The sequence below is a fragment of the Mauremys mutica genome, chromosome 14 (assembly GCF_020497125.1).
Source record: "Mauremys mutica isolate MM-2020 ecotype Southern chromosome 14, ASM2049712v1, whole genome shotgun sequence".
Taxonomy (NCBI): domain Eukaryota; kingdom Metazoa; phylum Chordata; order Testudines; family Geoemydidae; genus Mauremys; species Mauremys mutica.
In genome coordinates, this window is record NC_059085.1 from 3,814,242 (window position 1) to 3,834,383 (window position 20,142).

Below are 20,142 nucleotides of genomic sequence, written 5' to 3' on the forward strand. Positions count from 1 at the left end.
GCAACACCACAAAATTCTTACACATTGTTTGTTTTTAAAACAAAGTAATTGTCCAACTTTGAACACTATATTGTGTTCAGTTTTTTAGTGTAAATTCTGAATTTCTGTGCTATGTAAGTAAAGACTCACTCTTCCTCTCTACTAATTAGAAAAGAATAAAATATTGTAAATAAAAATATAAAATACGTTATATTATAACATGCTGAAGCAATGGGTACTCCTCTGATCCAGTAAAGGAGAATCCAAACTTTGTGTGTGTGTCATCTTATTTTCCTACCACTTAATTTATTTTTTTGGCTGGCTCATTTTGTGTAGCTGTAGATGGTCTGGGGCTTTCATTATCTTCTCCATCAGTGCACCCTTCTCGTTTTCGAAAAATAAATCAGTCCATGTCAGATTGAAATACTGCTTGTAAATGGCAGACTGTATGTATGTTGCAGTGAAACACACCGTTGTACTCGAAAATTAAACTTGACGTATTTTTTTAAAATAGTTTTTCTTGTACTCTCTCCAACATACACAGCTCCAAATGTTACTCATATATTTTTTACTTATGAGTCATGTGGAGTTAGATTTACTGAGAGCTTGAGTAGAGAATGCAATTGCGATGGCGGACCACCCGGGTCTGTTTCACAGCCCCCAGTTTGGGAACCCATGTTCAGAGACTGACACACGGTTCTTGTGATTCATAGAATCTCAGGGTTGGAAGGGACCTCAGGAGGTCATCTAGTCCAACCCCCTGCTCAAAGCAGGACCAAACCCAACTAAATCATCCCAGCCAGGGCTTTGTCAAGCCTGACCTTAAAAACCTCTAAGGAAGGAGATTCCACTACCTCCCTAGGTAACCCATTCCAGTTCTTCACCACCCTACTAGTGAAAAAGTTTTTCCTAATATCCAACCTAAACCTCCCCCTCTGCAACTTGAGACCATTACTCCTTGTTCTGTCATCTTCTACCACTGAGAACAGTCTAGATCCATCCTCTTTGGAACCCCCTTTCAGGTAGTTGAAAGCAGCTATCAATTCAGACCGTTAGTGTCTTGTGAAGGAATTGGCAGGAGAGCAAGGTGGGGATTGTGCTTCCAACCATGGGAAGGCTAAAGAACAGACATGCCCCAGTCCTGTGAAGTGACTGAGTGAATGCAATCAACTGTGTTTATGCCTCTGTCAAGCAGAACAGTGGGAAAGGACAGTCGTTCTGCTTTCAAATCACAGATCAGATGGTTTAATAAATACAAAACAGGGTTCAGTTAATAAATAAGGTGGTAATGTAGAGTTCAGGCTGCTGTTTTGTTCCATTCTGATCTTGCTGTGCCCAGATGTTGCGTATTGTGCATGTATTGTGTATGTCAGACTGCAGTCAGTCCCACGCACACCAAACCAAGTGAAGAACAAAGTTTTGACTGTAATTCAGGGGGTTGGACTAGATACCTCCTGAGGTCTCTTCCAACCCTGATATTCTATGATTCTATGAAAATGGAAAAGAGGACTGTAATGGGGTCAGAACCTACCTCTTGTGAGCACCCCCTCTGGGTGGGTGTGTCCGCAGTCTTTAAACCTGTCTCAGCCCTGCCATCAGACTGTACCCTGAGGCCTTCCACCCTTGAGGCAGTGGTATTGCCCTCATAGTCTGTTTTGGCCCCAGACTTCAGCTGGTCCTCCTGACAGTTCAATCCCCTTCTGGGGGTTTACTGATGTTCAATTGTAGGCCCTTCCCCAGTGGCATCTGGGGGAGCGGGGAGGAGGGAAATCTGGGCCAGCCCACTGCTCCGGGCCCCAGTGTTCACTGATGTCCTACCCTTAGCTCAGAGCTCTTCTAAGCTCAGACCCAGTAGCTCTTCCATGCTCCCCTGGTCCCTACTAGCACTGGTCTGTCTGTTGTGCTGCAGTTCCCTCAGCCAGCCACACCATTCATGCTCCTCCAGCTCTAGCAAGGAACTGCACTGTCTCTGGTCTGGCTCTCTAGCTCCTTTTTATAGGGTCCTCCTGGGCCCTGATTGGCTGCTTCCCTTCCAGCCACTCTAGCCTGCTTGGAGGACTTCTTCATTGCTCCTTATCTGGAATGAGAGTGGCAGGACCCTCAGGCCTCCAGCAGGAGTCCTCTGGGCCTAGTCCACCCCATCACAAGGACCCTTTATTTATTTATTCAACTCTTTTCTCAGCATCTGGGTTACTTGCCTAATAACACTGAAATCAAATTGCTCTCAGTACCCCTCGGGACTAGTTCACAGGCAGAGCAAAGGGTACCAACAGAGGAAGAGCTATGAGGGTGTGAGGGGTGATATGAACTGATGTGAACGGAAAGGCAGGACGCTGGAGAGAGCTACAGGAGGAGCTGGGATGTCTTTGGGGCAGTTAGGAGCTTTAGAGCTTTGTGTCCCAGTTGATGGAATCCATCTCCTACTAGCCTGTTGATGTATCCCAGTTCGTGTGTGTTATGTAATTGTGTCCCAGGGAAAGTTCAGTTATAAAAAGAGGGCATGCAGGCTGCTTACAGGAGGCAAATGGGGAATTTACAAGTGTCCTTATCTATCTCGTAAAATAGCATCGTTCTACATGTTGTTAGTTTCTCTGTAAAGACTGATGTGGAAACTGAAGTCCTGTTAATTATGTTTCCTGCCTCGCCCCCTAGGTTGCCCCAGCAGAAGGCTTTTCTGACCTTGCTATGCAAGTGATGACTTCTCCGTCCAAGAACTACATCTTGTCTGTTATCACAGTCGGCATCTGTGTACTCTTCCTGATTGGCCTCCTGTGTGGACGCATCACCAAGCGGGTGACACGAGAGCTCAAGGACAGGTAGAGCCTGGATTGCCTGCTGAAGAAATGCCTGCCCAGTGCCCAGTTTGTACAGCCCTCCTCTGTATAGTCTGCCCACCCACCCCCTCTTGGGAGAGGAGAATAAAAAAAAGAATTAGAACAGCAGCAGGTGTCGGCTCAGTTTTCCCATCTTGGATCTCATCCGTGGCATCTTCACCGTCCTATGAAAGAGTCGGTGTGCAACATTGGCAGCCCAGCCAGCAGCTTGTGTTACCCTTTTGTTAGCAGACTCCTGTTACCTGCCTGTAGACAAGTCTCTTTATTGTATCGTTGGACCTGCCATCACCAAATCAGACTGACATGACCTGCAGCTCAAGCAGTAAATTTTAAAGTAAATTTTTAAAGGAAGAAAAATATATAAGTACCACTCATGAGTTAGGCAGTGTTTCTTCCTGTGATGTATTCACGCTCTTTGGCTGGGTAAAATTGAGGTAGGAAATTAGAGGGTAAGTAGCATCACTCACCGCAGTTGGCCTTGTTTTGGACATCTTGCTCATCCTATTCCAAGCATCTTCCGGGCATAGTTTCAGACTGCTAAGGATGTCAGTCAGCTCAGTCATCCTCCGAATGTCCTGGTTTTGTTACTGTGGGTTTTTTGTTTGAAAAGATGATGCCCTCGAATTCCCGTTTTCCTCTGCCACTCACAGGATAAAATAAAATACTGGCCAGGATCAAAAACTCCAGTGGTCTGATACGCCATTTGAGCTGTATAGCATAGACTTTATTAGGCATGGGAAAGGGTGTGGAGGTTAGGCATAGAAGTGTAATGCATTGACAGCTGCATTGTACATACCCTGATTAACTAGCCTGTTAACCTTCATTCGTCAAAGGCAATGCAGTTGAATTTTGTCACTCCTTTATTTCGCCCCTCAGTTGCCAAGCTAAGACACACCCTGCCCCCCCCGCCCCCGAATTCGCTAGTCAAAGATGGTCATGATGATACATCAGCAATGCTCCATGTTGCCCAGTGATGTTGAATAGGATTGAGATACCAGTGTCTGCTTCAATAGAAGGATCATTTTTGGGTTAGTGCAGTGATTCATCATTGGCTTTTCTGGGTCTTAATGGCTTGAGTTACAGCATTAAAAATAGAGTAAAACTTTCAAACCTCTAAAACACTGGTTGATATAGATGGAATTTGGCATCTGGGGATGTAGGTCAGAGGTGCTGGCCCTAAATGTCAAGCAGGAGAGAAGTGCTGATAGTGTGAGGTGAAGGACAGACATGTTGCTCTTTAAGGGGAATAGCTTTGTTGTCACCAATTGATGGGCACACGTCGGCTCTAGTCACATTTCCAGAACTTGGTTCCCAGCCCCTTTTCCTAGCTCAAGGGAGGTGTTTTGTAGAAACACCTTCAGCTGTGATGACTTCTTACCATCTTCTTTACCATTTCCTCTAGGCCACTCTCTGGTTGGGACCTGGGATACACAGGTTGAGTGTGTGGTTCAAATGTGGCAGTGTTGCACGAGAGTCGGCATGTACAGTAAGATATAGATAAATATATTTTATTAACCTGTTAGATGTGTTCTCCTATGCGTGCTGGAATATAAATCATGTGCCTAACACTGTCCAACTAGGCTCATGCTTGATCGATAACTTTCTTTTCCTGCTCCCTGTTGTTGCACCGCTAAGTAATTTCTGAAATTTCCAGTGTTATGTATCGATCTGATACAAGGTGGAGGCATTTCTGAATGTGGACCAGCTGATTCTAATCATGCTATGTAAACAGACTGATCTCTAAAAATACTGTGATTGCTTTTGCAAAATGCTAGAGAGGGGTACAAAGTTAGGTTTTTGGTAACATATCTCTTCACCATACCACTTTGAAGATAGAAAATAAACTATTTTGAGACCCAGTCTTAGTAGTATGGTGATGACAGACAATGGTTGGTGTCTGGAGTCGAACTATGAGAGGCAAGGGACTGTACACACTGGTCAGGAGATGATGGGAGAACCTGGGCGGTGGAGTAGGTTCCGTAGAAGAGATCTGATGTGCTGTAGGGTTCCAAATGGGTGACATGTAAGTCATCCATGGAACAGAAACGGAGCCTAAATTCCTTCCCCCACCTTCCTTGCCCAATGCTACTTGTGTAGTTTCCCTGATTCTGCAGGAGTGAATGAAGCTGAGGGCCAGGAAGGCGATGGCAGATCCCGTCATTTGCTTGAAGTGTAAAAGGGTGACACACAAGTGTGCGTGTGGCAGTTGCAAAAGCGCATGGTTTCACCTCTCACTCAAAGTGTCATTGCAACACTTTGTAACTGTCGGGGCAGCAGGTCAGACAGATGGGGTGGATTCAAAGTGCAGGAGGAGAGGGAACAAGATTGTACATTCTCCCCAGTGCACAGTCTTGCTTCTTTGGCAATCCTAGCACTGCTTACGTTTTGCTAAGGCAAAATTGAATTGCCATCCAGAGACTTTGTATTTGTGAGGGAGCATTTGCTACCTGTTTAACTTGAAGAACCCAACTGAGGAGGTGTAAAATACATTGACTAGCATCTTCTGGTGAATCCCAAATGTAATTAGTGAAATACTGTAGATGCTTTGTCAGCCGTGGTTCTGGCTGTGAATCTTGGTGAGGGAAGACGGGAAATGCTGTTTGACTTTCCAACTGAAGTTCTGTATCCGAGTAGGTTAGGACATGGGAAGACTTGATTTCCTGCGTTTTCCATTGCAGTAGACAGGAGAGGAATGTTAAAGGCAAAAGACTAGTCAGCTGTGTAGTGTAGATGGTAAGAACAGAGCGGACATTGTTCTGTGGAATGCAGGGTCTCTTCTAGCCACTCTCTGTATGTGTGTGTGCTCAATTTGAATGCAGTATTGTCTTGTTACTTTAACCAACTGCAGTTATCGGCCCTGCAACTGTGTATTGCTGAGACCTTCCTCGTACCCAGGTGCGTCTCTTGCTAACTAGATTGTACATTGGTATGAAGCCTTCACTAAGCAAACCCCAAGCAGCAACTGCACTTTCTGGATATTGCATTGAGCATCTACCTGGTGTTTGCCTTCAAAATTTCATCCTGGGACTTAGTTTCAGATGTAAGTGGACAATGGAGCTGCTGTCAGTGGGGGAAGTAGGGGAAGCAGTTTAATGAAGCAGGAAGGTGTGACATGACATATGTTTCTGGGTGGTTCCCTTCTGTAATGGCATGGTCAGAAGTGCAATAATGCACAGGCCCAAGAGTCCTGTTGGAACTACAAAAGGGGATAAAATAAAATCAAGAGAGACCCATTTCTTGCAGGGAACTGACATGGTTAGGACTGGGCAAAGAGAACTTTGTCACTGGCTTCCACAGTTTTAGCCATTTCACGATCATTAAGATTTACACCCAATTCACCACCTTACAAATGGGCCCCCCTAACATATTGCCATGCCAAACACAATGACTCTGGCATAGGAGCATCTTTTTAGGGAGACTAGAAATATTCCAATACAGTGTGTTAGAAATGCCATCCTAGCCATCATAGCATGTAAGGGCCTGTGCAGAACAGTGGGAACTGCTGCCTTCTTGAATTTAGGGAGACTTTTTACTTTGATTTAATGAGAACATTAGAAATACTTGGGAATCAACCATTTCAGAGGGGACTTGGTGGAAGGTGGCTTCTAGATCTGAGGCCTCCTTGTCACTTCCCTACTCTTAGCCCTAATGTTCATCATTCCCCTCCTCCATTGACTTAACCGTCACCCTTCAGTTCAGGGAGGCTGCTATCCATTCCATGGAGTATACTGTAAATGTCCGTCTTTCCCGTGGCTAAGCATTCCTTCTTGGGGGCTTGTTCTAGATATTGTAGAGCTGATGCTCCTGGGAATGGCTTGACTGGAGTATCCAAGGGGGGAAATAACTCTTAGTAAGGAATGGTGCTCCTCTACACCCTGCCTTCCTCTTCTGCTCAGATGCCTAATGGTACTTTCTGAGCTTACTCTCACTAGTCAAGATCATGTGTTTGGATAACATGGGAAGGATTGTGCATCCCAGGCCCGTGCATCTCAGTACTTCACTCTAGCTAACTAGGGGCTTGGCTACACTTACAAATTTGCAGCGCTGCAGCAGGGTGTGAAAACACACCCTCTGCAGCGCTGCAAATTGCGGCGCTACAAAGCGCCAGTGTAGTCAAAGCCCCAGCGCTGGGAACCGCGCTCCCAGCGCTGTCCGTTATTCCCCACAGGGAAGTGGAGTACGGACAGCGCTGGGAGAGTTTTCTCCCAGCGCTGGTGCTTTGATTACACTTAGCGCTTCAAAGCGCTGCCACGGCAGCGCTGCCGCGGCAGCGCTTTGAAGTGCAAGTGTAGCCAAGCTCTAGGTGGTGGTGGTTTGCGTGTTCTTGTAACAAAATAGCCTTATTTATTGTTTACTAATGGGTCAAATCCAAATCTTTTGATTTTTATTTCTTGTTGCCTTTTGGTTAGCTTTGTCCCTGAGGTTTCTTGCCTCCCAGAAAATCACTTTTCATATGCAGGTGGCTGCAATTAAGGGTGAGGCCAGGAGCAGCATTCCTTCTCATGCTTCGCATGAAACGTGCGTCCCTCTCCCTCTGCTGCTGCAGAAGGGCTGAAAGACCCTACTGAAGTTAGAATAATTCTCTGCAAGGTCCACATGTGAGGATTCCTTCCAGAATCTGGCACGTGTGATCCATGCAAACATGATGATCTTGGCCCTGAGTGAGACTCTTGTGAGCATGCTCTGTGAAGATGCACTGTATACTGGGGAGGGCTGAGCAGGATAGCAGTTTCTAACATGCAGTTAACTGTTAGCAAAGAAGTTGCTTTTCTTTGCAGTGGGTGCAGGGGGGAGAAGCTGGGAGGAAAATGTGACATGCAAACTCAGTGCCAGAGGTGGTAAGCTGTGGTTTATCACATTCAGGTGAATGTGCTTAAATTGGAGGATAATTTCTGTTAATGCAGAACTATTTAGTTCAGAAAGAATGTAGTTGTTTGACTCCTTTTGCCAGCTTTTGGTTTTCAAAGTTAATTCTGAGTTCAGTGTGAGACCAGATCAGAACAGGTCAACTAGCTTTCCCCCCGTATTAAAATATTTCTGTATAGATTTATAAACTGTTTGTGATTTGACTAAACCAATGAGTTTTTTTACAATAGTGTCATGGAGAGGAGCAGGACCCAAATATGTACTGTTGCTTTCCAGCTTCTGAGGATAAGGAGATGGGCCAGCCTAGGTTTTCAGCCTAATAATGAGACACTGTGTTGGGCCCCATTCACAGTGTATGCTCTAATTCACAGCAAAGGCTCAGTTGAATGGGAGAGGAGAGGACTAACTAGTACAGCCAAGATCTCTTTTCTTTTGAACTGTATGTGTTGCAGAATGTTACTTGCAGAACCTGTCTGTAAGGGTGAGGGAGCAGCATCCTGCCTTCTTTACTGGATAGAAGCAGCCTGTGCCATGACCGTTCCCAAAAACAAACTGTTTATTTTGATTTTGTAATTGATTGAAAGCAAAAGATCTGTGTTCTAGGGTAAGTCACCAAAATGCCAGAGTGCAAAGAGCACTGGAGAGATTGGATGTTTGCATAAGGGGAGACATGTTAACACATGCACAGGGAAGGGTCTCTAAGTAGTATGCAGGGGTAATATTGTGAGCCTCCCCAAGTACAATGTACAAAACAGACCAAGCAAGAAATCATAGACTGTACAGTAAAAACTGTTTGAACTTAGTCCTTTTTTAACGTAACATTAACAAGACTCTTTGTAAATTGTTTTCCTTTCTGTGTATAAAATCCTGGCAGTTTCTTGTTTTTTACATGTTCATGCTGTGTAATTTTGAGATGTTACTGAGATTCTGAACATAATGTGCTTTTTTTCTGTACAGATGAAATGGGAGAATTTAATAAAAAAAAAAAGTCTGCAGGTTTTTACTTGTTTTATCTTTGTTAATTGTGAATTAAAAGAGATTCACCCACAGCTTTGTCCAGAGTGAAACTTTCTGAAGCTGATCCTGATTCAGTTTGATTTTTTTTTAAATTGTTTTACTGACCACTGAATAGCCATACAGCCGAGTCGCATATCAAACAACTGTCAAGAGAGACTGAACAGAATCTGGCCACTTAGTTTGTAGTTTAAAAATTCTGACCTTACTGCCCTAGGCCAAGTTGGAAGTGGTATCCTAGAGAGGAAAGGCTTCGTAGGCCATTACTAATCTCCTGCCTCTTACACTTCCTGGGGTTCTCTTTAGAGACTGCCAATTTTTTTTACAGATATTTTCAAAGTGATCCTCCCAATAGATCAAATGCCTGCCTGTTTGCTTCCCCGATTTCATCTCCGCCATCTGTGCTTTACATACTGTGGTATACCATTCCATACTAATCAACTCCTCACTTAGCTAAAGAGTGGGCTGTGCACATCAGTCCCGAACGCTCCACCCCCTGCTGGTATCCAAAAATTGCTACAGCTCCGAATGCCATAAGTGCTGATTGAATTGTGCATTGAGGGGCAATGGGAAGTCGCATGCTACTTACACATACATACACACTTAGCTGAGTTTGATTTGGAGAGGTTATGCTAGTGCGAACCTCAGCAACTGCAGTATGTCTCAATGGAACCAATGTTCTTGGTAAACCAGAATATGTAACTTTTTGTGGCTAAACAGAGTTAATTTACACAGATCCAGGCTGTAAACAAGGGGTGGAAGCAGGTTTGCTAATACTGGTAGGTCGGAAAAGTGTTGGTTGTCAACTCAAGGCATCTCAGGCAGTCCATGTTCTCCTATGACACAAGAGTCCCAGTAGGTTTGAACTGGCAGTCAGTTCACTAATTAGGGAAGCCAAGTTCCCAGACCAGTTGGTCTATTGTACTCCAGGGAACCAAATGAGAATGCAGGAGACTGGTTGTTCATGCTGCATGTGTGCTATACGCTATGTATACAACCTGGGAGTACTGACACTCGTCCCACAGACTTCTGTCTTCTAATTCTCCAGCAGTATCTCTGGACATTTTTCTGTTTTAGCCCCATTTCTTTTCTCTTGATGCTTCAAAAACATCCATGAGGATCCTGTCTACCCTCTTGAGAGTCAGACACTTAACTGTAGTCATGGTAACTTAACTAATTTGGGCATTTTTAAATGGCTATTTTAAAATACGTTCTAAACCAAAAAACCACCTACTTAATACCAGGGCCGGCTCCAGACCCCAGCGCGCCAAGCGCGCGCTTGGGGCGGCATGCCGCGGGGGGCGCTCTGCCTGTCGCCAGGAGGGTGGCAGGCGGCTCCGGTGGACCTCCTGCAGGCGTGCCTGCGGAGGGTCTACTGGTCCCGCGGCTCCGGTGGACCTCCCGCAGGCATGCCTGTGGATGCTCCACCGGAGCCGTGGGACCAGCGAACCCTCCGCAGGCACGTCTGCAGGAGGTCCAACGGAGCCGCGGGACCGGCGACGGCCAGAGCGCCCCCCCGCGGCGTGCCGCCATGCTTGGGGCGGCGAAATTCCTAGAGCCGCCCCTGCTTAATACTGTGCTCTTCTGACTTTCTTGAAGTGTTGAAGCCAAGGTTGTGATAGGATTGGGATTGACAGACCTGGAACCTAAAGCTATCTGTCCATAGAACAGATGAAGCACAGGTAGGAGCAGGGCAAGTTAGTTCTTCTGAAACTAGTCTGTTCCCCAAAGGCCAAATTCTGCACTTGTGTAGTTCTCATAGACTTAAGGTCTGAAGGGACCATTATGGTCATCTAGTCTGACCTGCACAATGCAGGCCACAGAATCTCACCTACTCACTCCTGTAACAAACCCCTAACCTATGTCTGAGCTATTGAAGTCCTCAAATTGTGGTTTAAAGACCTCAAGGTGCAAAGAATCGTCCAGCAAGTGACCCGTGCCCCATGCTGCAGAGGAAGGCGAAAAACCTTCAGGGCCTCTGCCAATCTGCCCTGGAGGAAAATTCCTTCCCGACCCCAAATATGGCGATCAGTTAAACCCTGAGCATGTGGGGAAGACTCACCAGCCAGAGACCCAGAATTCTCTGTAGTAACTCAGCTCCCACCCCATCTAACATCCCATCACAGACCACTGAGCATATTTACCTGCTAATAATCAAAGATCAATTAATTGCCAAAATTAGGCTGTCCCATCATACCATCCCCTCCATAAACTTATCAAGCTTAGTCTTGAAGCCAGCTATGTCTTTTGCCCCCACTACTCCCCTTGGAAGGCTGTTCCAGAACTTCACTCCTCTGATGGTTAGAAACCTTTGTCTAATTTCAAGTCTAAACTTCCTAGTGTCCAGTTTATATCCATTTGTTCTTGTGTCCACATTGGTACTAAGCTTAAATAATTCCTCTCCCTCCCTGATATTTATCCCTCTGATATATTTATAAAGAGCAATCATATCCCCCCTTCAGCCTTCTTTTGGTTAGGCTAAACAAGCCAAGCTCTTTCAGTCTCCTTTCATAAGACAGGTCTTCCATTCCTCGGATCATCCTAGTAGCCCGTCTCTGAACCTGTTCCAGTTTGAATTCATCCTTCTTAAACATGGGAGACCAGAACTGCACACCATATTCCAGATGAGGTCTCACCAGTGCCTTGTATAATGGTACTAACACCTCCTTATCTTTACCGGAAATACCTCGCCTGATGCATCCTAAAAATGCATTAGCTTTTTTAACGGCCATATCACATTGGCGGCTCATAGTCATCCTGTGATCAACCAATACTCCGAGGTCCTTCCCCTCCTCTGTTACTTCCAACTGATGCGTCCTCAATTTATAACCAAAATTCTTGTTATTAATCCCTAAATGCATGACCTTGTACTTTTCACTATTAAATTTCATCCTATTACTATTACTCCAGTTTACAAGGTCATCCAGATCTTCCTGTATGATATCCTGGTCCTTCTCTGTATTTGCAATACCTCCCAGCTTTGTGTCATCTGCGAACTTTATTAGCACATTCCTGCTTTTTGTGCCAAGGTCAGTAATAAAAAGATTAAATAAGATTGGTCTCAAAACCGATCCCTGAGGAACTCCACTAGTAACCTCCTTCCAGTTCACCTTTCAGTATGACCCGTTGTAGTCTCCCCTTTAACCAGTTCCTTATCCACCTTTCAATTTTCATATTGATCCCCATCTTTTCTAATTTAACTAATAATTCCCCATGTGGAACCATATCAAATGCCTTACTGAAATCGAGGTTAAGTATATCCACTGCGTTTCCTTTGTGTAAAAAATCTGTTACCTTCTCAAAGAAGGAGATCAGGTTGGTTTGGCACAATCTACCTTTTGTAAAACCATGTTGTATTTTGTCCCAGTTACCATTGACATCAATATCCTTAACTACTTTCTCCTTCGTCTAATTTTTTCCAAGACCTTACATATTACAGATGTCAAACTAACAGACCTATAGTTACTCAGATAACTTTTTTTCCCTTTCTTAAAAATAGGAACTATGTTAGCAATTCTCCAGTCGTACGGTACAACTCCTGAGTTTACTGATTCATTAAAAATTCTTGCTAATGGGCTTGCAATTTCATGTGCCAGTTTCTGTAATATTCTTGGATGAAGATTATCTGGGCCCTCCGATTTTGTCCCATTAAGCTGTTCGAGTTTGGCTTCTACCTCGGATATGGTAATATCTACCTTCATATCCTCATTCCCATTTGTCATCCTGCCATTATCCTAAGCTCCTCATTAGCCTCATTAAAGACTGAGGCAAAGTATTTGTTTAGATATTGGGCCATGCCTAGATTATCCTTATCCTCCACCCCATCCTCAGTGTTTAGCGGTCCCACTACTTTCTTTCTTTGTTTTCTTATTTATTTGGCTACAGAACTTTTTACTATTGGTTTTAATTCCCTTTGCAAGGTCCAACTCTACATGGCTTTGGCCTTTCTCACTTTATCCCTACATGTTCTGACCTCAATAAGGCAGCTTTCCTTGCTAATCCCGCCCATCTTCCACTCCTTGTAGGCTTTCTGCTTTTTCTTAATCACCTCTCTGAGATGCTTGCTCATCCAGCTTGGTCTACAATTCCTGCCTATGAATTTTTTCCCCCTTTCTTGGGATGCAGGCTTCTGATAGTTTCTGCAACTTTGACTTGAAGTAATTCCAGGCCTCCTCTGTCTTTAGATCCACAAGTTCTTCAGTCCAATCCACTTCCCTAACTAGTTTCCTTAATTCTTTAAAGTTATCCCTTTTGAAATCAAAAACCCTAGTCCCAGATCTATTTTTGTTTATCCTTTCATCTAGTTTGAACTGAATTAGCTCATGATCACTCAAACCAAGGTTGTCCCCCACAACCATTTCTTCTATGAGGTCCTCACTACTCACCAAAACCAAATCTAAAATGGCATCCCCTCTTGTTGGTTCTTCAACTACTTGGTGAAGGAATCCATCAGCTATCACAGCCAGAAAAATCTGAGCCCTATTATTATTACTAGTTCCCATCCAAGGGCAGAATTCTGACCATCAAATCTGAAATCCCAAATACTAACATGATTTACTAAAACAAAGTACACTAATATAAATAAGCAGTGAACACTGAATTACTAGGAGCTGATCCTGGGTCCTCATTTGAATTAATGGCTTTATCTGCATGCATAAGGATTAGATGAGTAATGAGTGCCTACTCAAGGACTGCTACCTTAGGGTATGTCAACACTATCCGTGGATCGATCTATTGGGGATTGATGTATCGTGTCTCGTCTAGACGTGATACATCGATCCCTGAACGTGCTCCCCGTCGACTCCAGAACTCCACCAGGGCGAGAGGTGGGAGCGGCAGCGGTCGATCTCGCGCCGCAAGGACACGAAGTAAGTCAATCTAAATCGATCTAAGAGACGTCGACTTCAGCTACGCTATTCTCATAGCTCTTCAGCTACGTGTCTTAGATCAATATCCCCACCCGCCGTGTAGACCAGGCCTTAGAGAGAATCATTGAAAATCAGTTCCTTCAAACCTGCCACCTCTCTGCCATACACAGCTCCTTAGAAGCCAGGCAAGGTGAGACAGACACGTGGCCTCAGCTATTAGGAACCCCTTGACTGGAGCCATGTTACCGTACACGTGACACTGCAGGTCCTTTCTCTGGCAGCAAGCAGGAAATCACCGTGGGGTGTTCCCACAATACCAGCACTTGTCTGAATGAGGCAAGAGAAGCAGAGACTGAACTAGATCATGTTTCTACTCCATGTGGGGGGCGGATTCTACAGGGGGAAGGAGGAGAAGTGGGAAGCTGTGGAGGAAAAACTCCTTTGGGGAGCTTTGAAGGGAGCAGAGGATCAGCCCCTGGCCCCTTCATGGGGAGAGCAGGGAGGCCCACTAGGCTCTCCTGATCCAGACCTGAATCTTGCTCCCTCAGGGGAAAAGGGGAACACGAGGTGTGAGCTGCAGGGAATCCTCTCCTTCCTCTTCCTGCCCGAGTGTCCTGTCCAAAGCTGGATTCTTAGCGCAGGAACTCGGGGGCAAGCCACTGCCAGCTGGCTTGTGCCCACACCACCTAGAAGGCAGCTGGGGGGGGAACCCTGCTGGCCTGGCCATTCCAGGCATGATGGAGGAAGCCCTGCATCCACTGTCCCTACCTGCCCCGGTTTGGTGGCTGAGGCTTGAAGACTGAGCCATAGTCTGGTCTTGTTTTACGAGCAGGGCTATGTCTGTTAGGGGGCTGATTATTTTTTTTAACCAAGTTACACTGGGAAGAGCCCTAGTGCAGGTGCGGTTTTACTGGTCTAGCTCAGTGTTTCTCAAATGCGGTCACAGAGCTGGGTGGTGATTGGGGTGAGGGGGATGTACCGGCCCCTCTCCCTCCCTCCCTCCCTTCCTCTTGCCCCTGCATGTGCCACCCTGCACCGCCTCTGGAGACAGGTGGGGCCCAGTACTGAAGGAGCAAGGTGAGTTCTCAACCTACAGGGGGTGGGGAGTCCCAGTGGGGCTCAGGCTTCCACCCTGCGGTGGTTGGGCAGCGGGCTCGGGTGGCAGGACTTAGGGAGCCCGGTTGCACAGAAAAGGGCTCCAACTATGGGGCTTCGGGCGCCAGCCCCCCAGCTCCAGCCGCAATGTTTCAGGTTCTGCCCCCCAGCTCTGGCCACGCAACCCCGGCCTGCGGCCAGGCCCATGGGGCTTCAGGCTCCAACACACTGCTGTGCAGCAGCAGACCCCAATCCCTGGCTCTGGCCACGCATTCTGATCCCAGGCAGTAGCCCTGGACACCAACCACTAGCACCGGCTGTGCAGCATCGGGCACCATCCTGGGCTCCAGTGGGTGCTGGTCCTGGGTGCCAATCCCCAGCAGGGGGTACCAGCCTCAGCTGTGGATCCCTGGCCCTGGCTGCCAACCCCTAGCACCAGCCGTGTGGCAGTGGGCGCCGAACCCGGGCTCCAGCAGGCACCTGCCCCTGATGCTGGTCCCAGGTGCCTGGCTCCCATGGGTGCTGGCCCTGGGTGCCAATCCCCAGCCCTGGCCATGCAGCAGCAGAGGCCGGCCCTGGGCACTGAGCCACTGTGCAGCTCCTGGCCCGGGTTCTGGCTGCAAGCACTGACCCCCAGCTCTGGTCGCCGATCTCATACCCACTCCCATCGCTCCTGGTCCCTGCTACCTCCCCCAGCCCTATCTCCATCCCCCACTCCCATTGCCCCTGGACCCTGCTGCCTTCCTGGGCCTGCATCTAGCCCCCCTTGGGCCCCACTGATTTCCCCTCCAATCTCACCATCTAGGGCTTAATTTGTCCTGGGGCTTGCTGTGAAAAGTTATATTAGCAAACATGCAAATATCACTTTTCACAACATTATTATTGAGCATGCAAAAAATAAACCTACCTAACTAAATTACAATGATTTGGATGTCTATATATGCATATTTATTTTTCCTAAAGTTGTTAAAGTGTTTTAGGAAAAAGTGTCAGTGCAGCCACGGAAAAATTTGTTGTTCTTCGAGTGATTGCTCCTATGCATTCCAGTTAGGTGTGCGCGCTGCGCGTGCACGGCTCTTCGGAACATTTTTACCCTAGCAACTCCGGCGGGCCGGCTGGGCGCCCCCTGGAGTGGCGCCGCTATAGCGCAGGATATATACCCCAGCCGGCCCGTCCGCTCCTCAGTTCCTTCTTCCCGCCCGTGACGGCCAGTTGGAACAGTGGAGTGCTCCCTTACCTCCACATCCCTAGCGTTTCTCCATTTCTTCAGTGTACATAGTTGGTTAACTTAGTTTAGTTGTTAGATTAGTTGAATAAGTTTAGTTAGATATAGTGTAGTAAGGGAATTAGGGGGGTTTAGCCCCTCTTCTTCCACAACCGGTGCGGACTCATGCCCAAGGCACCGGGGTTTAAGCCCTGTGCGGCTTGCCAGCAGCACATGCCCGTTGGCGACCCGCACAACTCCTGCCTGCGCTGCCTCGGGGAATCTCACAGGACAGATAAGTGCCCGATCTGCACGGCGTTTAAGCCGCGCACCAGAAAGGAGCGGGACTCTCGCCTCAAGCAGCTCCTTATGGAGGTGGCACTTCAGCCTCCCGCGCCGTCCCCGGCGGCACCGAAATCGTCCTCGGCGCGCAGCGCACCAGCGGCACCGAGCCGCCCCGGTACCGACACTGCTCGGTCTTTGCAGACGGCACCGACGTCCCGGCACCGTTCCCTCTCTCCACCGAGGAAGCGGAAGACGGCGCACTCGGCTGCTAAGCCTCATGCTTCGGGACAGGTTACCCAGCCATCGTCGGCGCCTCCGGCACCGGCTGTGGTAGTGCACAAGCCGTGCACGGTTCCGTTGACTCCGGCACCTCAAGAGCCGTCGAGTCCGGTACCTCCCTGCTCCCCGGTGCCAACTGCGGTCAAGCTGCATCTCCCGTCCACGCCCGAGACCTTCTCGACGGCGAGAGAGCTTATCGAGCTCACAGAGGCACCGAGCCTCCGGCCCCCAGCACCGCCGGTGCGGGCTGTTCAGTCGGTGGGCAAACCGGCAATGATGCGGCCCCCGACCCCTGACAGACGGGATAGACGGCGCTCCAAGTCTCGGACTCAGTCCCGATCCAGGAAACGATCGCCGTCACGCCGATCCCGATCCCAGCACCGATCAACGTCTCGGTACCGCTCCCCGTCTCGGCACCAGTCGCAGTCCCGGTACCGCTCAGTATCGCGGTACCGGTCGCACTCCCGGCGATGCTTCCGGTCCCAGTCACCGGACCGACGGTACCGTAAGAGGTCTGGCTCCCGGTACCGTTCTCGGCACCGCGACTCCCGAAGCCGCTCCCGTCACCGTCGATCGAGGTCGCGGTCATGCTCCCGGTACCGAGGCAATCGACAGTCCCGATCTCCATCCTGGCACCGTGACGGTCGGCACCGATCCTCGGCACCGTCCGGGGACAAACTGCCACCTTCCACGGCGCACTCCATCAGCGCCTCTGCCGCCCCGTGGCCTTCGCGTCAGCCGTCAGTCGCCTCTCAGGCGGGTAGCGGGAGAGATCTCCGGGCTGGCACCCAGAACCAGGACCTTGGACCACAACAGTGGGGTTTTGGGGTCCCCTGGGCCTACCACGAGCCCCAAGGGCTCCCTTTCCCCCCGCGGGTGCTGAACACAGGGTGCCAGAAGCCACAGTGAGCAGGCCTCCCCCATCACCACCGGGTGAGGCCCTGTCGCCACCTGGTCCCGCAGAGCATCCAGGGCATGACACGGCTTCCCACCCTCCTGAGCAACCACCGGCAGATGTGGTGGTCCAGACTCTATCCTCATCTTCCTCACCGGATGAGGTGGTGGCGGGGGCCTCTACGGCGGACCCTCCTCCGATTGACTTGCGGGCCCACCAAGACCTTCTTCGCAGGGTGGCGAAGGCTATTGACCTCCCGGTGGCGGAGGTCCCGGAGGACGAAGACCCGGTGACCAACGTGATCGGAGCCGAGGCCCCGTTGCAGGTGGTCCTCCCGTTTATCCGGACTATCCAGAAAAATGCCACTACCATCTGGCAGTCACCGGCGTCCGTCCCTTCTACCGCAAGGGGTGTCGAACGAAAATACTCGGTCCCTCCCACCAGATACGAGTATTTGTACACCCACCCCACTCCAGACTCCCTCGTAGTGCAGTCTGTTAATGACCGCGAGAGGCATGGACAGCCAGCGCCAAAGTCCAAGGACGCCAGGCGCATGGACCTGTTGGGCCGAAAGGTGTATTCGGCAGGGGGTCTCCAGCTCCGGATTGCCAACCAGTTGGCCCTCCTAGCTCGTTACACCTTCGACATTTTCGTGTCCCTGACTAAGTTCTCGGAGCTGATCCCGACGGCTTCCCGACAGGAGTTCTCCGCTCTCGTCGAAGAGGGCAGGAAAGTCTCCCTGTCCTCCATCCAGGCTGCTCTGGACTCGGCGGACTCAGGGGCCAGAACTTTGGCCTCAGGAGTGACTATGCGGCGCATCTCCTGGCTGCAGTCCTCCACCTTGCCGCCGGAGGTGCAGTATACCCTACAGGACTTCCCCTTTGAGACTCACGGTCTGTTCTCAGAGAAAACGGACTCCAGGATTCATACCCTCAAGGATGGTCGTATCGCTATTCGCACTCTGGGTATGCACACACCGGCTACCCAGAGGCGCTCATTCCGGCAACAACAGCCCTACCGGCCTTTTACCCAGGCCAGATCGCGGCCGTATAATAGTCGGCGAAACGGTCTAAACCGCCGTAGGCCATCCGGCAGCAAGCGCAACCAGGCCCAGGCGTCGTCCAAGGCCCCGCAAGGGCCCAAGCAGGCGTTTTGACGGGACGCCCGAGGACGGCCCATCAGTCTCTTCCCCGGATCCTTCCCGTTTATTTTGCAACCGCCTTTCTCACTTCCTCCCGGCGTGGTCCCGAATAACGACAGACAGCTGGGTACTTCATACTATCCAGCACGGGTATCGCCTTCAGTTTATTTCGCCCCCACCCTCCCCGTCCCTCTTCAGGGACCCCTCTCACGAGCAATTCCTCCTACAAGAGGTCGAGACTCTGTTGAGCTTGGGTGCCATAGAGGAGGTGCCGCACGATATGCGGGGCAGGGGATTCTATTCCTGTTATTTTCTCATCCCCAAGGCGAAAGGAGGTATCAGGCTTATACTGGACCTCCGGGAGCTCAACAAGTACCTGGTCAAGCTCAAATTTCGCATGGTAACCCTGGGGTCCATTATCCCCTCCCTGGATCCGGGAGACTGGTTTGCCGCCCTCGATATGAAGGACGCGTACTTCCATATCGCAATCTACCCTCCCCATCGACGCTACCTGCGTTTCGTGGTCAACAGTGCGCACTACCAGTTTGCGGTACTACCCTTCGGCCTGTCCACCGCGCCGAGGGTCTTCACCAAGTGCATGGCAGTAGTTGCTGCAGACCTCCGCCGTCGTCGCATTCACGTCTACCCATATCTCGACGACTGGCTGGTTCGCGGACCATCCCGACAACTGGTAGCAGATCAAATGTCCGAAATACTATCCCTGTTTCGGGTACTGGGCCTTCTCGTCAATGCCGAAAAGTCCTCTTTGACTCCATCGCAGAGAGTGGAGTTCATCGGAGCGGTCCTCGCCTCCACGGTAGCCAGGGCCTGCCTCCCTCGACCTCGGCACCAGACGATGGTCTCTATCATCCGAGACCTGCACACCTTTCCCACTACAACGGTTCGATCCTGCCTTCGCCTCCTGGGTCACATGGCATCCTGCACATTCGTCACCGCCTACGCGAGACTGCGCCTTCGCCCATTTCAATCCTGGCGGGCGTCAGTGTACCGCCCGCACCGCGACTCCATAGACATGGTAGTCATGGTCACGAAACCGACCCTCAACTCCCTCAACTGGTGGCTGGACCCAGAGGTTGTGTGTGCAGGAGTTCCGTTCCGCCCCCTCACCCATCCATCACCCTCACCACGGATGCCTCGGCGTTGGGGTGGGGGGCCCACCTGGGCGACCTTCACACCCAGGGTCTCTGGTCGCCCCAGGAGCTCTCCCTCCACATCAACGTCAGGGAGCTGCGAGCAATCCGCTTGGCGTGCCACACCTTCCGCGCCCGTCTGCAAGGCCGATGCGTAGCGGTGTTCACGGACAACACAACGGCAATGTTCTATGTGAACAAGCAGGGCGGAGCCCGCTCCTCCCCTCTCTGCAAGGAAGCGCTGCTCCTGTGGGACTTCTGCGTGACCCACTCAATTCGCCTGGAAGCGTCCTTTCTTCCAGGTGTGCAGAACACGCTGGCCGACCATCTCAGCAGGTCGTTCCTCTCCCATGAGTGGTCCCTCCATCCAGATGTGGTGCACACAATTTTCCGGAGGTGGGGGTTTCCCCAGATAGACCTGTTTGCCTCCAAGGAGAACAGGAAGTGCCACCAGTTTTGTTCGTACCAGGGTCGCTCTCCAGGCTCCCTGTCGGACGCATTCCTCTGCTCCTGGACGGATCACCTCCTCTA

The 20,142-nt window shown here is 49.6% G+C and overlaps 1 protein-coding gene across 1 annotated transcript in view; it reads left to right on the plus strand.

The window, feature by feature from the left end:
• GLG1 (golgi glycoprotein 1) overlaps positions 1-6,822 on the plus strand; it is a 219,585-nt gene extending 212,763 nt beyond the window's left edge. The window contains exons 26-27 of the mRNA XM_044986890.1: positions 2,632-2,795; positions 4,216-6,822. Of these exons, the coding sequence (XP_044842825.1) occupies positions 2,632-2,795; positions 4,216-4,252 (201 nt within the window). The 3' untranslated portion in view covers positions 4,253-6,822. The remainder of the gene's footprint in view (positions 1-2,631; positions 2,796-4,215) is intronic.
• Positions 6,823-20,142: the final 13,320 nt, after the last annotated feature.